General features: G+C 39.2%; 2 protein-coding genes and 1 pseudogene across 2 annotated transcripts; 1 reads left to right on the top strand and 2 right to left on the bottom strand.

Moving 5' to 3' along the window:
• Positions 1-947: 947 nt before the first annotated feature.
• On the bottom strand, positions 948-1,892 carry LOC114078919 (olfactory receptor 56A1). Its single transcript, XM_027919974.2, has one exon. It carries the CDS (start codon positions 1,890-1,892, stop codon positions 948-950), a length of 945 nt encoding a protein of 314 aa, XP_027775775.1.
• A 9,727-nt stretch (positions 1,893-11,619) lies between these two features.
• On the bottom strand, positions 11,620-12,615 carry LOC139707114 (olfactory receptor 52L1). The gene has a single exon (XM_071617143.1). The coding sequence runs from the start codon at positions 12,613-12,615 to the stop codon at positions 11,620-11,622; it is 996 nt and encodes a 331-aa protein (XP_071473244.1).
• A 3,057-nt stretch (positions 12,616-15,672) lies between these two features.
• On the top strand, positions 15,673-20,563 carry LOC114078894 (serine/threonine-protein kinase 38 pseudogene; annotated as a pseudogene).
• Positions 20,564-22,207: the final 1,644 nt, after the last annotated feature.

Genomic DNA, 22,207 nt, shown 5'->3' with positions numbered 1-22,207 from the left:
ACCAATCTTTAACCTCTTAATGGAGTGGCTCTGGCTTCTACTTCATGACATTTTTCAAATAAGAATTATGCCTTCCCTTTCAGTAAGGTTATTGGGTGAACCTGAACCCTCAATTTCCTACTATCCACATGAAAAATATATAAGTGCTACCAACTACAATAATAAATTTTTTCCTTACCCATTTTTATCAGATTATGAATCCAGAGACTTAACCAAAGACTATAGTTATAGTCCCCTCCCTCAAAGCTCTAGAACTCCAGAGCATATGAAGCATGATTTTGAGTACACAGAAGGTTCCCTGTACCTCAGTTGGTTTGACCGCCATCTACACTGATGGTCTTATTCCCCAAGGATTTCCACTTTGGTCCCCATAAGTGTTTGAAGATGTGTGAGGCTTCTACTTGGCCCTGGTTGGTACAATTATGATCATGAGCCTTTTGTGATAACAGCCTGAAGAACCATGATCACAAAAAGAAGGTGACTGTGTCTCTGGGTTCTGTGCTCCTGTTTTATTCTGAGAGAAAAAGCCAATGGGCAGCATCAGGTTCATAAAAATAACATAGGATTGAAGAAGGAGTGGAAATCCATGGAAACATCTGGAGTCAGACAGACTTGTACTGGAATCAATGCTCCACCACTCACCAGATTATCAGTATATGGAATGATAATCCTACCATGCAAAATTCTTGTAGCATAGGATGATTTGAATATGTAGATGTCTAGTCATAGTGAAGTAGCTACAAATGTTAATAATACCACATAGGTCATTGAACTTTGATCAAGAACTAAGAGGGATATACTAATTCCTGATATTAAAGAGACAAAAAGTAGGTAAGAAATATTCAATATCTGCACATTAGTTTATTGCCTGTAATCATGGATCCTGAAATGGGGGGGAAATGGTGTTTCTTTGAGTCCTTTAGAGTTCTTTAGAGTTTGGTGAGTGTTCAAAACCCTCTCTGCAGCAATTTCTGAAATCCTTGCTTTAACTCTTTGGTTCGAAACCCATATACAATAGGGTTCAAGGCAGGGGGAATAAGGTGGTGGAGAACATTGAGTAGGATCAGGATGTCCATGGGGACCCTCTTTCTGGACACATTTGTCAACACTACGACCAGCAGGATGGTGCTGAAGAAGAGGATGAGGATGAAGTGGGAACCACATGTGCTCAAGGCCTTTGTTGCAGCACCCTCAGCCTTAAACTTCAGTACCGCTCTTAGAATAAAGGTGTAGGAGAGGAAGATGAGAAAGAAATCTGAGCCAAATAAGATCCAACCAGCCACAAATTGGTAGATTCTGTTAAGGGTGATATTGTCACAGGAAAGCCTGGACACAGACAGGTTGGCACAGATGCAGTTCTCAATGACATTTTTCCCACAGTAATGGAGACGAGCAGAGAGAATGGGAACAGGTGAAAGCAGCAAAACACTCCGAGACACAATGAAGACACTAGCCTTGGCCACAAAATGGTTAGTGATGATAGAGGGGTACCGCAGTGGATGGCAGATGGCCACATAGCAGTCATAGGCCATCACCATGAAAGTGCAGGACTCCATGGGGAGAAAACTGTTCATGATGAACATCTGGAGGAAGCAGGCAGAGAAGCTGATGGGTCTGAGGTCAAACCAGAAGATGGTCAGGACCTTGGGGATGACAGTGAGGCAGAGCACAATGTCCAGCAGGGAGAGGAGGCTGAGCAGGTAGTACATGGGCTCATGTAGGGAGGCCTCCAGCCAGATGACGATGAGGAGGGTGGTGTTGGCCCCCATAGCCAGGAGGAAGAGGAGGCTGAGGGGCAGGGACAGCCAGTGCTGCCAACTCTGGTAGTTAGGGAAGCAGATGAGGAGGAATTCAGAGACTGGAGCAGCGAAGTAGTTACTGGATAATTTCATGAGAGAAATCCTCAACTGAGAAGATATTACCTGGATTTATGTATGACAAGACTTAGGAATTAAGTTAAAAAAAAATAAAGTTATCAAAATATTCACTAACACTTTACCATCCAGAAAATTGATGAGATATAAAATACTAATCCAGGGCTGGGTATGTGACTCAAGTGGTAGCGCGCTCATCTGGCATGGGTGAGGCACTGGGTTTGATCCTCAGCACCACATAAAAAATAAAATAAAATAAAATAAAGATGTTGTGTTCACCTAAAACTAAAAAATAAATATTAAAAAAATACTAATCCCAGACAAAGGCAAAGATCAGTAGATATTCAGATGAATGGGGGCAGGGTTGACAAGTTATTTCTGGAGTTAGTTTAGAATAACAAATAAGAAAGATTACACCAATGGTTTAGAAGGAAAGTTGTGAAAAGAATTAAAGCACATCGTAGAATGGAACAAATTATGTTACATGCATCTGTGAATACATCAAAATGAACCCCACTATTATATATTATGCACTAATAAAAAACATAAAATACACATAATAAAGTAAGAAAAATTTTCTAACCAATGTTGACAAAGCAAATAACCAATTATAAATCCTACAAGCCAGAAATGCCTGCTCATTTACAGAATAATCTACAATTACTAAATAAATCATAAAATCGTGGTTAATTATATGGTACTTTCAGAAAGGATGCTGATATCATTTATTAGATAATAGTAAAACATTAGATTTCTCTCATTTTTTATCATATACAAAAGTAAATTTGGGATGGAAAAATCTATGCTATACTTCCAATCTTATTCTAAACTAAAGGAAAACACAAGTAAACACTGACTAAATATAAAGAGGGTTCCTCACTCCCTGTCATTCTAGCTTCTACTTCTGGCACATTCCATCATGAGCATACTTAATCCAAGTCAGCACAAGTACAATTCAATCTTTCTATAGAAAGTTATGTTCAAATTCAGACTTTTCATTAAGGATTTATACCTACCAACCTGAACTGAGCTCTTTATATACAAGTTTATTACAATAACCTTCTCTGGATAATTCATTCCTCCGCCCATTTCAAGCAATTTTTCAATCAATTTTTCAAGCTTTCTAAATTCTTTTCAAATGCTAAACCGCTCCTTTCTCATTTAACCTCTTCAACTGCCTCACAAAGGCAGCAGAGACCTCAGATTCAAGTTTCTCAATTTCCCATGATAGGCTCATAAATCCAGGAACATCTAACTCCTTGCTCTCCTACTTGTATATGGTAAAATAGACTTTCCATCCCTCCCTCAAATGGCAATTCATCCACCTCTGATTTTATTCTACCTACTTTGACTTTCTTAGGAACTTTGACCTATTAATATTCTTGTCAATTCCTTAGGTATTCAAATTCTTCACATTGATATTAAAAATGCTTAAGTCTCTCATATCCTAACAAATATTTTCATCTATCACACACCCCCATTGGATGTGTGATCATGATTTCACTTTTAGACAATATACTAAATCTCTCTCCATTGTTCTTTCATACTCAAACATAAGGGACCAAAAGAAGCAAAGAACATCCTAAAATGGGACAGGTTATTGTTCTCTTCAATAGTCCAGTTGAGAATTGATATGTGTGTGAATAAATGGATCTGGAATGGCTCTGAGGGTGTAGAGAAGTGTCAGTATTATGGCACAGACAGAGATTAGACTGACTAGTTATATAGAAGAGAGGGTAGGCAATCAAAAATTGTAGTGTCTGTTCTGCCTTAAATGACTTAGTAAATTTCACAAAACAAATAATTGACTTTGGAAAGACAATGTATCTCTGGAGGCAGAGATTATAGATTCAATTTTGATATATTGAGCTTATGGAATCTATATAAATTAACAAATACCTATGACATGAAATGTTGAAGAACACAACTCCAATTTCTTGAAAGCTCAAAGTTAAACATAGAAATTGGAAATTATCAGCATATAGTGTATATTGCAGATCATAGGACTTAACACATTTTCTTAAGGAGAATATATAGATTAAAATATAAACAAGCATAGCAATGGACCCTAAGAAACAGTGATCAGCCAGAAATTATAGAGACTCAAAGGAAACCGGAAAGGAATTTCCAGAGCCATAATTGAAAATCAAATGGAGTGGCCAGATGTGTCCACTACAGAATTTCATTAATGTAGAAAAATAAATGGTCCATTGCATTTGGCAATAGATAATCACTGTTGATCCTCACAAGAACAGTTCAGTGGGAAGAAGATAGATGGAGGAGCCCACGGGCTTGACTGAATGCAAAAGGGTAAGTTTGGGTTTGTGCTATTGTTTAATAGGATAAATTTTAATATTCTTATGCTAAGAGTTAAAGGACTAAAGAAAGAAAAATACTGGCAATAAAGAAAAAAGAAAGATAAGGAAGGAAAAGGAAGAGGTCCTTGAGGAAATAATTTTATTCCTATTTAAATACTTTATAAAACACAGCACCATCTGACTTTCCTCTTTTCCTAATCCACTATAAAAATCTCTGAAGTCTATAAAATATAGTTTTCATCTTTTTATCCCATGCTGTGTTCACACTACCTAATTCTCAGTAGTTTCTGAATAAATGGTTGTGAAATAAATGTTTATATTTTGAGAATTTGAGGGTTTAGAGGTTAAAATGAAAAAAAAAAAAACCAGAAAAACATTAACTCAAGCGTCCAAGGGAACTGATGGAAGAATTGAAGCAAGCCAAACCACAGGAAGAAGTGCAAGATGTGAATAGAAACCAAGAAAGCTCTGGGCCAGAGGCAGGGATAGAGGCAGACAGGGCGAGATTTGTGATATCTTGCTGGACTTTCGGGATCTTAAACTAAGCACCACATGTAAAGACTCCCTGGCCCCAAAACCCTGGACCCTGTTGAGTGGGAAACTTCTGATTCAGTCTCTGACCTACTAGGTCCTTTGCCTTCATACGTACACCAGCAGCAAACAATACGGTAGTTCCTCCTTTACAAAAGAGAATTGCCTCAGATATCTTACATCCCTGTGGCAAACCACATCCGATTACTCTGCATTACTTATTTTTCACCTTCTGCCTGTTCTCTTTTCTTGTCTTATTCTATATCTGAAAGATCCTTGCCTTAGCTTTGCTTTTTCCTATCTCTTATGTATGGTCCCCATCTATGATCCTGCATCATAATTCCTAGTCTCTGATTCTTCCTCTTCCCTATCCTCATTACTTCCTCACCTTGTGGAAGCAATTACAAGCTCATCCTTCTACCTAGACTTCAGTAAGAAGGATGTACATATTTATAGAGGATAAGAGAGGAATAAGTATAGAGAAAATATAGTTAGATAACTGGATTTATTGCAGATGGATGTATAGACACAGACATAAGTCAAACTTTTTACTTATTCGATTCATTAAGAGCTACTAGATGTCAGGCTGGTGGTACACATTTGTAATCTCAGTGACTCAGGAAGCTGAGGCAGGAGGATCACATGTTCAAGGCCAGCCTCAGCAACTTACAAGACCCTCAGCTATTTAGCAAGACTCTGTCTCAGAAAATGAAAAGTGAGGTAGGTCAGAGGTAAAGTGCCCTTTGGGTTCAATTCCTAGTACAAAAAAATAAATTAGGACTTAAGCTATATAAGTAGAAGTAACAGTCATCAGAGGGAAAATGGTGTCTTCTATTCTGCCACACTTAGAATGTTGTGTCCAGTTCAGAGCACCTTGATTTAAGGAACAGTTTTAAACCTGTACTATCTAAAAAGAGGTGTCCAGGATAAAGAGGATGCTAAAAACTCATTGTAAGAAAGATTAGGAAAGTGTAGATATTTTAACTAAACAATTATACAAATATACAATTGACTTTGAAAGAAAAGAGGAGGAAACAAGAACACTAAGGGCATTGGGAGAAAAATTATAAATCTGTTTCTGTTGGAAATAAATCCTTTATAATCAGAGAAGATTTCTCTCTTAATACTGGGCCACACTGAGAGAAGAAAATAACCAAATTTCCTTACCAACTTTCTCCCAGAGCTTAGAGGATCTGGGTGCCTAGTGTCACATTGAAGTCAAATTGTTGTCATTGTCCTTTCCCTCCCTGAAACCCCTAGACTTCTTCTGGGCACTCTCTCATGAAGATCTCAGCCATCAAACACACAGGATCGCTTGCATTCAATGCTGTGGGATTCTTGAGACTAGACTAAGGTCCCTTCTGGGAGGAAGCTGGGTATCTGAATGTGCAGGCCACCCAGTACCACAGCTCATGGGATTTTCCTTTTTTTTTTTTTTTAATTTTTTGTATAGAGGATTGAATTCAGGGGCACTCAACCACTAAGCCACATCCTCAGCCTATTTTTTTTTTATTTTATTTAGAGACAGGGTCTCACTGAGTTGTTTAGCACCTTGCTTTTGCTAAGGCTGACTTTGAACTCACAATCCTCTTGCCTCAGCCTCCAGAACTGCTGGGCTTTTCCTCTTTTGTCAAGGGAACCACTATAACAATGTGGAGAAAGTGTGTTCTGTCTTTTGGTGACACAGATGCTACTGACCCTGAACAATACTGACCCCCTCCCTCACCCCTGGAACTCACAGGTAAAACAACAGAGCAGGTCCTGCTTGAGGAACTGTCTGCCTCCAGTAACCAGGGCTGGAACTGTTTCCATGGTTCTGATGAAAGAAATCTAGAGGGTTTTATGATAAGCAGTTAATTCCTCCCACTGCCCCACCCACTTCTCTAAGCCAGCTGAGAGAGAGTACCTTGGGAACAGGGTCCTGGCAGCTGAGGAGCTGGGTCTCTTGGGGACCCTACCTTAAGTTATGATGCTACTGAATGAAAATAATTGAGATATTGTTTGAAACTGAGTTGAAATTCAAGTCAGCATCTACTGCTTGACTGTACAGACCAGCCACTTAAACCTTCCTTAATTCTACATTCAACATCCTGAAATGTTATCTTGATAAATTTCCTATATTGAAACTTTCTAGGATTTATTAACAAAACTATACAATTTTCTTCTTGTTATGGTTTTCTGAATTCATCTCTGCTATTTGATATCTGCATGAATTTAGGTAAATAATTTAATCTCTGTAAGTCTCAGTCATTCTACTGCTATTGACATTATTATCAACTATATGATCATCACTAGATTAGCCCCAGGTAGTTATGGGTTCCTGCCCTCAAGATTCTTTGGTGGTAATTACATGACATTGCAGTATGAGTAACTTCTTATTTTAGTCAGCTTTTTCATCCCTGTGACCAAAAGACATGACAAGAACAAGACAGAGGAGGAAAAGTTTATTATGGATCACAGTATCAGAGTTTCAGTCCATGGTCAGGGAACTCCATAAATCTGGACTCAAGGTGAGACAAAATATCCTGGCGGAAGAGTATGGCAAAGGAAAGCAGCTCAGGACTTGGCAGTCAGGAAGCACAGAGAGCTCCACACACAAGGGACAAAGTATAAACCTCAACAGCATGCCCCCCCACCCCCGTGACCTACCTCCTCCAGCCACACCCTAAATGCCTACAGTTACCACCCAGCTAATCCAACAGTGGATTAAACCACTGATCAGGTTACATCTTTTATAATTTAATCATTTCTCCTCTAAAAATTATTGCACTGTCTCACACACAAGCTTTTGGAGGACACCTCACATCTAAACCATAATGCTTCTTGTTGTTCACAAAATAAAATCAGCTTCCTTAATATGGTCACTTCAAGACTACATATAAGCTTCATAAGGATTAGATTCACATGGATTTTGTTCTCCACAAACTTGCAATATAGCATGGGACTTACTGCAATAGAACCAGTGCAGTTTTATTAATTAATTCAAAATCATGCATAATGAATGAACTTCTTTCCTCTCCAGCATATTTAAAACCACTTTTTTCTGCAAGTAATTATTTTTAATATAATAATATTTTTAATAGTCATTGAATATCTCTTGGGGTGTCTGTGAATATGAAGTTCAAGTGAAACCAGTCAGTTTTATTGTATGATTTTTTTTCCCTTTACCTCCTAGGTTCAACCACAGAGAAGGCAAACAGCTGGCTTCTATCTAGGATGGTGTTTATTCATTATTTCACAAGTCTGTTTTCTCCTTTGCCCTGCTCTGTGCTGGGACAGACTGCTTCTCTAGGCTCATCTGTTTGACTCTCTGCTTCTAGTTCAAACAGCAGGAGCCACCTGCAGAAGACGAAAATATGAAAGGAGTAAGGGTTTGGGTGCTTATCCTGCCTGACTCTTCGCTTTAACACAGGTCTGATGTTGATGTGTTTCTGTGTAGCCACAGACCCTATGGAGACGCAGCCCTTCCACAGCTCCAAGGTTACCAGGCTTCAGCAGAAACCCTGCCAGTCCTTGCTCCTTCAGGCCTGAGGATATAAGTGGCCTCCTCTGTTCCCCTATTTTAACACTTCTATGAATAGCCCTTTTATTAAACTCCTCTCTGAGAAATCCTTTATGCTTTATGTTTTCTGCTTCCTCAATAGCACAGTAATGTGTACTAGAAGGAGACCCAAGAATTGATTCTCAAACTGAGATGCTAGAGGAAGTGAAATAAAAGAAGAGAAGGAGGGGAGGGAGCAGGTACTGGGAATTGAAATGCAGGACATTATATTCCATGTATGTGTGACCATGTCAAAATGAACCCCAATATTATATATACCTGTAATGCTGTAATAAAAACAATTTTTAATGAGGTGCTAGAATTGAGTTATAGACTTGATAAGCAAGTGGAAAATCTCCTTTTCAGGGAAAAATGAAGCATCAGTGAAGTGTGTAGTATGGAGTGGCATCTCAGAAATGCCAGTTACTACCAGGTATGTTGCATGGTGGGCAGGCAGAGGGCAAGGTGGTGTGGTAAGCAAACACATAGGGTGAGCTATCTGGGTTAAAATCCCAGCACCACCGCCTACCAGCTCAGCTACTTTGGATAAATCACTTCTCTGGGTTACAGTTTTCTTAGTTAGCGAGTAAGGGTTAATATATAAGCAACACTTAGTGCTGAACTCATAGTAAGTATTATATAGGTGTTAGCTCTGATTAGTTGAACTAGTTTATATGTAGTTCAAATTAATTCCATTGGGTCCTCATATTTCCTCTTTGGCAAAGACTCCTCATCCTTTTTCCAAGTTAGAGCCAACTAAATAATGTAAAGCTGTGCCTCTAAAGTCCATTTACTCAATCTACATGTCCTTGTTATACTGACACTGACAAAAAGAGAAAATCCATTTAAAAACATTTTTTCTGCAAGTAATTATTTTTATCATAGTCATTGAATATCTCTTGGGGAATCTGAATATGAAGTGCCTCTGCATAGAGCTCATTTGACCAGAAACAAACCACAGAGTGAGTTTTCCTATCACATTTTTTTGGAGATAAAATAAGAATGGCTGGGGCTTGAGCTTGCCAGGAGTTCATATCAAAGAACAAATGGCCAAACATGGGAAAGAAGACATTCTTAGTAGATGGGAAAGGGAGGATTCCGGAAAAAGATCTTAAGGAAACCTGCTCTCTTGAACTAAGCCATAGGAGAAGGGAGGAATGGGGAACAAGGAGAGGGACAGGGAAGGGATAGGGAGAAGGACAGAGGAAAGGCCAGAGAACAGAAAGGAAGTATCAGAAGAAAAAGGAAAGGAAGGGAAATTGACAAGAAGGGAAAAGGGAGGCGAATGGAGGGAAGAAGCAGGAGGGAAGGGAAGACTATCCCCTGAGAATCCTTAACCCAAGTCTGCATAAATGGTATTTTACAGGTGGAACTCGCATAACTGAGGTGTCCTAAAATGTAACACACACACACACACACACACACACACACAAAATGAAGTATTACTCAGCCATAAGAAATAATGACTTCATGGGGCTGAGGTTGTGGGTCAGTGGCAGAGCACATGCCTCACACATGTGAGGCACTGCATTCCATCCTCAATACCATATAAAAATAAACAAAATAAAGACATTGTGTCCATCTATAAATGAAATTTTAAAAATATATATTAAAAAATAGAATGACTTTATGACATTTGCCAGCAAAAGGATGGATCTGGAAACTATCATGATAAGTGAAGCCAGTCCCCAAAACCCAAAGATCAAATGTTTTTTCTGATAGATGGAATCTAACCCACAATAAAGGGTGGGGGTAGGTAAGGGGAGGAATAGAAGTGTAGTAGATTAGACAATGGAGAATGGAGGGAAGGGAAGGGGAATAAGCAGAGGAAATACAGTAGAGTGAATCTGACGTAATTTTCCCGTGAACATATATGAAAACAACACACTGAATCCCACCACCATGTAAATCCATAAGAATGGGACTCTAACAAGAATAAGATAGACTTCATTACTGTGTAATTATATCAAAATGGATTCTTCTGTCATGTATAATTAAAAAGAACCAATAAATTAAATAAATAAATAAATAAATGCATACATACTAAAGTAAAAAAAATAAATAAATAAAACCTCTTAAGCAAACTGTTGGTTTTATTGGCTAAAATTTTTTCTAACAAGTACTCTTTTACTATCTAGTATGATCTGCACTGATAACTCCTTCAGTCATCATATTGATCCTTTATGTTTTTCTTTTTCTTTGATAAGTCTTGCTAGGAGTATATCAATTTTAATGATCTTTTAAAAAACAACTTTTAAGATTTCTTTATATTTAATTAATAAAATATAAAATGATAGTCTCCATTTTTATATTTTATTAATTTCTTCATCTTGTTTAACTTGGGCTTAATTTCTTCTGCTTTCTTCTATATTCTTAAATTGCTAAATTAAATAATTGATTTTAAATCCCTATTCATTCCTAATACAAGCATTAAATGGTGTAAGTTTCCCTCTATTTACTCTTTAGCTGTACCTCCTCACCTTTTGCTATTGTCATGATCAATCACTTTAAAATATTTTCTAACTTTTCCTGTAATTTCTTATTTAATACATGGTTATTGAGATGTCCTTTGTTTGTTTGTTTCCAACTATTTAGGGCTTTTCATTGCCATCATGTTGTTATTGGTTTCCAATTTTACATTCTGTGTTGATAAAAGAATATATTCTGTACCATTTTATTGTTTTAAAATTTATTGGTATTTTTGATGACCCAGTACATAAAGTAATGTCCTGGCCCTCCTAGTGGCTTTCCAACTTCCAAGTAACATTATCAGCAGGCACTAAGTTCCCTTGCCCAAAAGTACCTGTCTTGATTTTGTTTGTTTTAAGTAAAATGACACTAGTGTTAGGATGAAGGGTGTTTTCCTAAAAAGTGGCCTTCTCAGCTGCTTTGAAGAGACCTTGCTGATACCCAGGAGTCCAGTGATTTGGAGCTCACTGTCAAAGGGTTTGAAGACACTAAAACTGAGCAAAATTGGGGACTTTTCCATTCCCATTCCAGACAGGGTTGCAGGAAAGATGTCATAATCAGAGCTGTCATTTATCTTATTCTGAAATCACTCTGACAAAAGGAGTAGACAACTGTGGGCACCAGGAGAAAAAAATACATATAACATGTGTGTGTGTGTGTGTGTGTGTGTGTGTGTCAAGGAGGGGGGACTATTCATGATCCAGCTATCCAGATACATCCCAACAGAATGTGGAGCCAAATGCTTGTGGGCTGTTATTGGCATGGGACTAGTAGGACTAGAAGGACTCTACATTGTAGAGGGGCCTCTATCCATATAATCCATACAACCATGAGTTCTTGGCTATGCCTGTGGCAGGAACCTCTAAAGAAAGTAACTAGATTAGGTTCAGACCAATCCTTTAACATAGAACACCCTGAGCACTCGCTGGCGGATCTGCTGAGTCTTCACCCCATAGACGAGAGGATTGAGGGCAGGTGGCACAAGGAGGTACAGGGTGGCCAGAAGAACATGGACATGATGGGGTACATGGTGGCCAAAGCGGTGAGTGAGGAAGGAGAACATCCCAGGGACATAGAAGACCAAGATGACACAAACATGAGCCCCACATGTGCTAAAGGCCTTGAGTCGAGCCTCACTCCCTGGTACCTTCAGCACTGCCTGGAGAATGAGGGCATAGGAGACACCAATGGCCAGGACATCTAGCCCAACCACCAGAAGTGCCACTGCCAGCCCATAGGCTCTGTTCACTGTGGTTTCTGAACAGGCAAGTTTTACCACAGCCATATGTTCACAATAGGCATGGCCTATGACCGTGGTCTGGCAGAAGATAAGGCTCTGAAGCAGGATGGGGAAGGGGATGAGGAGGATCAATCCACGCACCAGCACTGCCATCCCAATGCGCCCTATGGTCCCTGGATGCAGGATGGTGGAATGGTGCAGAGGATGGCAAATGGCCACATAGCGATCCAGAGCCATGGCCACCAGTACACCTGACTCCATGGAAGAGAAAGCATGAATGAAGAACATCTGGGTCAGGCAGACAACGTACCCAATCTCATGAGCATGGACCAGGAGCACAGAAAGGGCTTTGGGTGCAGTGGAGGAGGCCAGAACAAGATCAATGGCAGCTAGCATGGCCAAGAAGAGGTACATGGGTTGGTGCAAGGATTGCTCAGCCCAGATGATGAAGATAATGGTAACGTTGCCCACTAGAGCAAGGAAGTAAAGGACACCCAAGGGGAAAGCTATCCAGTGCTGACTCTCCTCTAGACCTGGAATACCTACCAGGAAAAAGGAAGGGTGGGGTAGCCTCCAGCTGGAATTGCTAAGGGCCATCATAAAGGGCTTAGAGAGGGAAAAGGGAAAAGTAACCAAAGTCATGATTTTTCCACTCCTGATATGTTGCCACATAGTCCAGCTCTGGCTGCCCTCTGCACCAGAAGAATGAAGTGCCTTGAGCTGCAACACAAGGGAATACAGTTAGAGACAAGGAAAAAAATCTCCTTTCCTGGAGATACTCTTCTTATGGGTGAGACTTGCACATGTCTGAATTAGGTTAAATCTAGTTTTACTCAGAGATAAGAATAAACACATGCTGCCTTTAGGGGAGATGCTTACACTTTACCATTCAATTATTTGTATTTCAGAACAGTTTATTTGAAAGATCTCCCCTCATTCATTCTCTGGATGTTAATAAGTCCATCTGTTTCTTTTAAAACTAGTCTCAAGTTTCCACAACATGGCACTCTACAGTTGTTCCTCCTCTGACCCCAAGCCCACCATCTCCTCCACCTTATTAAAGATTGATTCCAGGGTTCCATCCTCTCTTCCTTTCACAAAATTGCACATTATTTCTGAATCACACTCTTAACTATTTAAATACTTTCATTTCTTCCAAAATTGTGTTTTTAAGTCAAATATCTTTCTGAAACAAAAGATCTTTTTATATTTTCTTTACTGCAGACTATGCACTCAACATATCCAAGACTGGACAAACTTGCCTATCCTTCCCAAATTTTCTCTATGTTTTGTCAATATTTTTGTGAGTTATACCACTATCTACCTTCCCAACTTCATCCAGAAAGTTGGAAACTCTCCTTACTCATTTTCTCCTTCATTCCTTTTGCCCCTTCACCAGTTCCTATTGTCTTATTTTTTTGCATCTCTGATAGCCACTCCTTTTCTCTGACCCCCGAAGTCCCAGCTTTAGCACACACTTCCAACTTCTCTTACCTGGACTTTGTCATTAGGTGTTTCTGCCTTAGCTTTGTCTCTCGCCAATCCACTCTCAACCTTGAAGTTAGAGGGTTTTTCCTAAAATGCAGATGTCAGCACGTTACTCCAATGGTCAAAATTCTTCATGAATTCCCTGTATGAATAGTCAAATTTTTAGGACAAACACATGAAATTTTGAAGACGGTATTTGTGTATTACTTGTGTCTTACATTCAACATGTTCCCATAAGTTAAATATTTTGTTTTAGACATTCTAAAACTCCTGGGATTACCACTGGACCACTCTATTTTGTATATTCCCTTCATGTATTCTTTCTTCTTCCTTCTTATCTGAATTGATACTTCCATCCACCAAACTCGAGTTCACTCTCTCCCATCCCTCAGGAAGATTCATTGACTGTGTTAGGTCAATGTCCATTATATTAGGAATTCTAAATTCTACAATCATCCTTCATTCATCTGCAATTCTGATTTGTCACTATTATAAAAACCTTTCAAGGGCTGGAGATGTGGCTCAAGCGGTAGCATGCTCACCTGGCATGGGTGTTGCACTGGGGATCCTCAGTACCACATTAAAAAAAAATAAAATGGAGGATTTTGTGTCCACTGAAAACTAAAAAATAAACTCTCTCTCTCTCTCTCTCTCTCTCTCTCTCATAAATAAATAAATAAATAAATAAATAAATAAATACAAACCTTTCAATATCTTAATGGTTTGTTTCAACAGAAAAGATCATAATTCATTAAACTTGATAATTACAAGTAAGCATGCTGGACACTTCACAATGTAGTAGGATTAATACAAGCTGTGGATTGCACCAAAGGATTCAGGTGCATGCTATGACCATTTCATATTCTAGGAATTAAATTTTGGCAGGCAACTTAATCTCTCAAAGGCCTCATTTACTCATTTTATAGTAAGATTAATAAGATAAATTCGCAGGTTTATACTAAATATTTATGAAATATTACATGTGAAGTCTTGATACATAAGTAACTCTATAAATGATAGTTATTATCATTAGCAGTAATAATAAGGAATGACTTAGTATAAGATCAGATTTCTTTTTTCTTTGTCTCCATGAATCTCTTCCTGTATTTCAGATTGTTGCTGTGTCTGTCTCACATCACAATGCTATAATAACTCAGTCTCAGTCACCCTCCATGTAAACATCAAGTGCCAAATAATTAGGTGTTCTATTTAACCACTTGATTAACCCCTCAAGCACCAACACAAAAATCTGAAACTGCACGTTTGTGTCTACATGTTTGTTTTAAAAGACAGATGGCACTCTGAAATGTTTTTCTGTGTTGAGGATATATATATATATATATGTAAAGATAATCAAGAAGGCCTCAGTTTTTGTGGACTGTGCACCCATAGATCATTCCGTGTGCCTTTTCCTAAACCAATAATGATTAAATATTGCCACAAAACTCTGAAAATATCAGCAGTAAAATATGAACTGCCTGGTGAGTATGTATCTCCCTGTCTTTGTTTTTCATCAGAATCAGCTTAAAATAGCAGTGACATTTCTATTGAGACCTCTAGGGGAATCTCATAATTATACAAAAATTCACCTTTCAGGACTTAACATTTCACCCAGTGAGACAGCTGATTGCTTTCTTAGCTACCCTCTTCTGCCACGAGATTAAGGCCATTTCCCGTCATTTAACTGAGAAGTGAAAGAGCAGCTACACATGTGCAGGGCACCCTGGCCTTAACACAGGCAGCATCCAAGGAGCACTGAGGCTGAAGCCCACCTGTGGGTACAGGAGAGATGAGAGAAGCTTATGCTGAGTATAACCTGCCTTCTCTTTGTCCTGGGTGACTCCTGAGCCACAGTAAAAGCCTAGAACTGCTTGTTAAATATTAACTGTTAAAGTACAAGAATTGTCTCTGTGCTACTTAGAGGAAAAGCAGAAGGGACTTTATTCCCAGGAACCTGAAGGGGAAGATGCCCTTAACTCTCTGACCAGGAAGCAAAGCGATCGATGAGCAAAGCACTGATGTTGCTCAGCTCCTACTTGTTTTTGTAAATCTAGTGCAAGCAGCCTCTCTTCCATGAGGCTGTCCTCCAGTGCTCCAGGCAGCAGGACGTGGCTCCTGCACTTTCCCATCAATCTCCTCACTGCTTTGTCAGTGCACTGATTACTCTGCACTGTAAAACCAGTCAGTGTCAGTCCTTGAGGAGTCGGGATCATGCCTTCCTTAGTGGAGCAGCCCCAGCACAAACTTCAGAAGGGCCTAGAATCTAGTTGGTACTCAGGAATGTTGGTGAAATAAACACCCACATGACTAAATTAAAGAATGAATGAATAAGAACATGAGTGTCTTAAAGGAACTGAGAATTGTGGGAACCAGGCAAGTCAGAGGCTCAATTTAAGGCGTAAGGATGATGTAACAGTGGAGCGTCTCTTGAGCAGGGAGGGGGCTAAGCCTCAGTGTTCTTCACCCTAAGAGATACTCTGGGAGCTTTGTGACAGAACCAGCCTTGCTGAACCTCTCTACCTTGAGAGGCCAGGGAGGCGTCCCAGATGTGTGTGAGATATGAGGGAATTCCTTTGATTATGAGAGATCACTACTGTCACTAAGCAGAAAGTCTCTTCTTTGATGTGACCTGACCCTTCTCCTTAATTCTCTTCTTTTTTAAAAATTTTTAAATTGATTTTTTAAAAATAAATGACAGCAGTTTGCGTACAAATCTTATTAAACATATACAGCACAATTTTTCATATCTCTGGTTGTATATAAAGTATATCCACACCAATTCATGTCTTCATACATGTACTTTGGATAATGATGTCTATCATATTCCACCATCCTTGCTAATCTCCTGCCCCCTCCCTTCCCCTCCCACTCCTCTGTCCTATCTAGAGTTCATCTTTTCCTTCCATGCTCCCCATCTCTACCCCACTATGAATCAGCCTCCTTATATCAAAGAAAACATTCGGCATTTGTTTTTTTGGGATTGGCTTACTTCACTTAGCATTATCTTCTCCAACACCATCCATTTACATGCAAATGCCATTTTATTCTCTTTTATTGCTGAGTAATATTCCGTTGTGTATATATGCCACATTTTTTAATCCATTCATCTACTGAAGGGCATCTAGGTTAGCTCCACAGTTTAGCTATTGTGAATTGTGCTGCTATAAACATTGATGTGGCTGTGTCCCACAGAGGCCTGAACTCTATGAGAGTGAGAAAGAGGGAGAGACAAAACCATGCATAGCTATTGGTGGAGGGCACATTAGCAGAGTGTCCATGATACTGGCCTAATAAGAAAGGAAGATAATAAATGTCAAGCATTCAGAGGTAGAGCTCCAGAGAACAGACCTGAGACACACAGGTAATTGATACACCATGCCTGATAGTGCACTGTTCCCTGGTCTCTGGGATGTCCTTGAAAATGCACATTTTAGTCTGAAGTCAGGCTTGAGAGAGACTCAGCAGCACAGAGAGAATTGAGAAAAGGCAAAATGCCCAGACTCAGAAACCTTCCACGACAGCCTTCCCTGCTCAGCTCCAGGGATTCTCAGATTCCCATGAAGTCCTTCTGCACTAGCTAGGCACCAACAATGAGGATGGAGTATTTTGTTCAGAAGGCTTCACTGCAGTCTCTGACACTCAAGGAAAACCAAAGACTTCACTCAAGGTCTGTGCAGTTAAAGTTTCCCAAAGTTAGAAAACATGAATTCTAGCCTTGGCAAGACTAGCACTGATTGTGTCCTCCTGCACTATATGTGCTGGTGAGAATGCCGACCCAAGACCATGCTGAATGCCCCATGACTGCCTCAGGCTGACCCCAAATGTTTGATGACATCTATAGTTATCTGTCAACCCACAGGTTGGCTTGCAGCAATGTGTCCTGCTCTGATCTCTCTTTTTGTGCTTGCCTCTCCCTGTCAGTGCCCAGGTCAGACCTGGGAAAACAACTATTCTGTCTCAGGAGGAAATAAAACTAAGAGATGCTAAACCAGAGGCACTGGGAGATTCAGAACCACACTAACCAGGCCAAGAAATAACCCCATCAAAAGTGCTCTGAGAAAAACAAAAGTTCTCAACAGTCTGCCCCTCAAATGATAAGGCCCAAATCTGACCTCATTTTCCCCACCTGAAATCCCATGGACTGTCTCATGGCTGGTTCTCACTTTTACCTTGAGCGTCCATTCTTGATGTTTACCCAACTCAGGGACAGTGACTGTGGACAGAGCACTGGGAAGGTAGGGTGTTATTACCAATCGCAGGTCCCAGAGGGCTCCAGACACGCCTGGACAAAACCAAACTGGTGTGAAGATTGGCAGGAGGTGCCTGAAGCTAAGGATACTGCCCTCAGGGATGGGTGGTTAGGCAGAAAGGCAGAGCAGGTAGTGGCACCCATACCTAAATAGGGGCTCACCTCTGTCCACTGTTAATTATGACCCCTGCATCATCCTGCATATCCTGAAGGCTGGGCTAGGAATCCTCCTGTTCAGTGACCTGGGAAATTCCAAAGTGCTCTGGAGTTCAGACTTCTCATTGTCACAGAACAATCTGGGACCCCAGTAAATTGTTTAATAGATACTGTGTTTCAGTGCACCTGTTCTCCAGGACTTAGGAGTGTTGACTGCTGGAAATTCATAATTAAGTCACTTTTTAAAAACTTTTTTTAAATTTGTTCTAATTAGTTATACATGATAGTAGAATTTTTTTTGACACATCATACATAAATGGAGTATAACTTCTCATTCTTCTGGTTGTACATGATATAGAATCACAATGGTAATGTAATCACATATACACGTAGTGTAATAATGTCCTATTCATTCTACTACCCTTCTTATTCCCAACCCCCTCTCCTCCCTTCACTCCATCCTATCTAATCCAAAGTATTCTTCTCTAGCCCACACCCCCTGCTTTATGGTGATTTAGCATTCACATATCAGAGAAAACATTCGTCCTTTACTTCTTTGGGATTGTTTTACTTTGCTTAACATGACATTCTCCAGTTCTATCCATTTACCTGCAAATGCCATAATTGGACACAATACCTTTGTTTCACTTATTTATTTTTATGTGGTGCTGAGGATCGAACCCAGGGTCTCCTAGGTGCGAGGCAAGCACTCTGCTGCTGAGCCACAACCCCACCACAGTTTCTTTATCCATTCATCTGTTGAATGACACCTAGGTTAGTTCCATAGTGTAGCTATTGTGAATTGGGCTGCTATAAACATTGATGTGCCTATGTCACTGTGGTATGCTGTTTTTAAGTCCTTTGGGTATAAACTGAGGAGTGGGATAACTGGGTCAAATGGTGGTTCCATTCCAAGTTTTCTGAAGAATCTCCAATCCATTTTCCATAGTGGTTGCACCAATTTACAGTTCCACCAGCAATGTAATGATGTACCTTTTCCCACACATCCTCACCAACATTTACTTTACTGTTGCTTGTATTCTTGATAATTGCTAGTCTGACTGTAGTAAGATGAAATCTCAGTGTAGTTCTGATTTGCATTTCTCTAATTGCTAGAGTTGCTGAACATTTTTTCATATATTTGTTGACTGATTATATTTCTTCTTCTGTAAATTGTCTGTTCAGTCCCTTAGCCTACTTGTTGATTAGGTTATTTGGTTTTGGGGTGCTAAGTTTTTTTCTTGATTAGAATTGTTTGATTTTTATCAAATTTTAGCTGTATTATTTCTTCTCTATTTTATATATTTCTGCTCCTACTCTTATTTTTTTCTTCCTGCTACATAAATAGAAAATCATTTGTTATTCTAGCTTCTTTCTGATACAAGTACTTTAAGTTATAAATATTAATCTAAGTACTGTTTCATCCCAGAGATCATGATATTTTAAGCTTTTATTATCACTTAGTTTAAAGTACTTTTTATTTATTTTTATTTTATTTTCTTCCTTGACCTCTGAGATATATTTATAAGTGTGCCATTTAATTTTGAAATAGTTGACATGTGGGGATGGGGTTCTATATATCTTAAGGTTATTGAATTCTAATGTAATAAATCATGCAGGAAATAGATTCTGCATGATTTCAAAAATTTTTAAAAAGTAATAGAAATACTTTTAATATTGATTGTATTGGTTATATACATGTTGAAACTGACCAAATTGCATACTTCATATATTTGCATTTTATTGTATTTCAATTTTACCTCAACAAACCTATGGAAAAAAAATTTTAAAGAAATAAAGTACATGAATACTGGGGGAAGAAAAAAAAGCCACTCTGACCAAAGAGAAAACTAAGTTTTATATAGCAGAAACTAGCCATAGACTATTAGCTATAGACTCTATTCACCAACTTGGATTCATCCACAGAGACATCAAACCAGACAACCTTCTCTTGGACAGTAAGGGCCATGTGAAACTTTCTGCCTTTGCACAGGACTGAAAAAAGCACATTGGACAGAATTTTATAGGAAGGAATCTGAACCATAGTCCCCCCGAGTGGTTTCACTTTCCAGAATCTGAACTCCAAAAGGAATGCAGAAACCTGGGAAAGAAACAGATGTCAACTAGCCTTCTCCACAGTAGACACTCCTGACCACATTGCTCCAGAGGTATTCATGCAGACCAGGTACAACAAACTCTGTGGTTGGTGGCCACTTGAAGTGATCATGTATGAGACGCTCATCAGCTACCCACCTTTCTGAGACCCCTTAAAAGACGTAAGAAGGTGATGAACTGGAAAGAAATGTTGATTTTTTCCTCCATAAGCTCCAATCTCTGAGAAAGCCAAGGATCCAATTTTGAGATTCTGCTATGAATGGGAACATAGAATTGGAGCCTCTGGAGTTGAGGAAATAAAAAGTTATTCTCTTTTTGAAGGTGTTGACTGGGAACATATCAAGGAGATGCTGCAATATCTATTGAAATTAAAAGCATTGATGATGTCTCAAACTTTGATCAATTTCCAGAATCTGATATTCTTAAGCCAACAGTGGCTGCAAGTAATCACCCTGAGACTGATGACAAGACAAAGACTGGATCGTCATCAATTACACATACAAGTGATTAGAGGGCCTGATTGAAAAGTGGGGGGAGGTAGGGGATGGGGAGATACCTTCCTACATGAAAGCAGCAAAATAGGACCCTTGTCACGGAATCCTGAGAGGAGCAGATTTCTTTGTATAACATCAGAGTTTTCCTCTTACGCTTTTCCAAGAAGTTTATGGAACACATCAATATGTCATTAGTAAAGTTTCCTGAAATGTGATAGTAAGTGGATTTTCTTCCACAATACATCTGAAATCTGAAAGAACAATGACAGCCAATTCTACTACGTTGGCCATAAACAGCTGTCTTGCTTCTTTAGAGTTTTAGCACAAGGTGCCTTCTCTGTGGCAGTTCTGCCACCTTCAGATGATTTTTGCTGCATCAGAAAAATATGGAGGTTCCACTTTAATGCATTACTCATTTTTGGTTTTAAGTTTTGATAACTATTAAAGCCTCATTTGCACCTGGATGGTAACTTTGCCTGATGTAGAGCATCATGGCCAAGCTCCAGCGGGGAGACTGGTTTCTTCAGTCTCAAGGTTGCAAAGGTCAGCTTCAAAAGGGAAGTACATCCCAGTGAAACTGCTTGAATTTTAACATCTTAGATGAAGAAAAAAAGAATGTTAGGGAAGTTTTAATCTGGATGAAAGTAGTGTGTTTATCCCTTAATTTTCCATTCATAGCCTGTGACAGGAAGTAAATGAGATTATTTTGTGCAACTCTGTAGTTCCTTTGCATTACCAAATAGTTGGTTAATACATGAGTGTGTTTTGCAAGAGTGTGTGGGAAGCAGGGTAGGAGAAGTAGCAGAGTAGCAGTAGCATCTGTGTGTTTGGGAGTGGCAGGGCATGGTTTGTTGTAGGGAAAAATGCCCACATATTAATTTTCAAACTTCTAAATAAACTGTGAGAGCAGCCAAAAAAAAGTAAAATAAAATAAATAAAACGAATTGGGGATGTTGCTCAGTGGTAAAGCACCCTTGAGTTCCATAATTAATGCATACACACACAAATACAAACACACGAATAATACAAAAACCTAACTCACTTTATTCAATCTTAAACAACACTGAAGGGTCATCCCAGCTCAAGAGGTCCCACTGGGTTAGCTGAGACATCTGGGAGAATGAGATCACAGTTCAGCTTTTTTCTCTGTAGTCCTCCTTCTCTCAATCTTTGACAGGTGTCATTCCAATATATATACTTCACAATGAATTCCCTTGTATAAAAATAAGTTTCAGGGTCTGTTTCTTGGGAATCAAATCTAAGAAATATGCTCCCTGCCTCAGAAGTACTTTGCTGTTTCTTTGCAGGATTGTGACACACTCACAGACATCAACCTCCTTGCCATAGCAAGAGTGGGATAAACAGGGCTTCTCAAACAGTTCAACCCAGGAAATTCCCAACAAAATGTGCTGAATCCTCCTCTACCATATTTCCCCATCACCAAGAACTTCTCTTGGTCCCACCTCTGAAGTAGCTACCACATCAGCCTTCACTTCAAGAAGAGTGGCTACCCTCTCCTTGGGAACAGTGCGTAAGCCTTTCATTCATTCAGTCAACAAGTATTTCATTCATACCTGATAGAAAGCCTCATTCATTCATTCATTCAATAAATACAGATTTTCTATGACTTAAAATTTTTTAACATTACAATGGTGCAAAAAATGCTAAGAATTCAGTAGAAACCATATGATTTTTTAATTTTGATCTTCACCAAGCAGCAATACATGATAGA

This window comes from Marmota flaviventris, chromosome 9 (genome assembly GCF_047511675.1).
Source record: "Marmota flaviventris isolate mMarFla1 chromosome 9, mMarFla1.hap1, whole genome shotgun sequence".
Taxonomy (NCBI): domain Eukaryota; kingdom Metazoa; phylum Chordata; class Mammalia; order Rodentia; family Sciuridae; genus Marmota; species Marmota flaviventris.
This window is presented reverse-complemented; position numbering and strand designations above follow the sequence as displayed.

Bases quoted from the DNA above. Each gene is read 5' to 3' on its own strand.
- LOC114078919 (XM_027919974.2), bottom strand. From the start codon at position 1,892: ATGAAATTATCCAGTAACTACTTCGCTGCTCCAGTCTCTGAATTCCTC.
- LOC139707114 (XM_071617143.1), bottom strand. From the start codon at position 12,615: ATGACTTTGGTTACTTTTCCCTTTTCCCTCTCTAAGCCCTTTATGATG.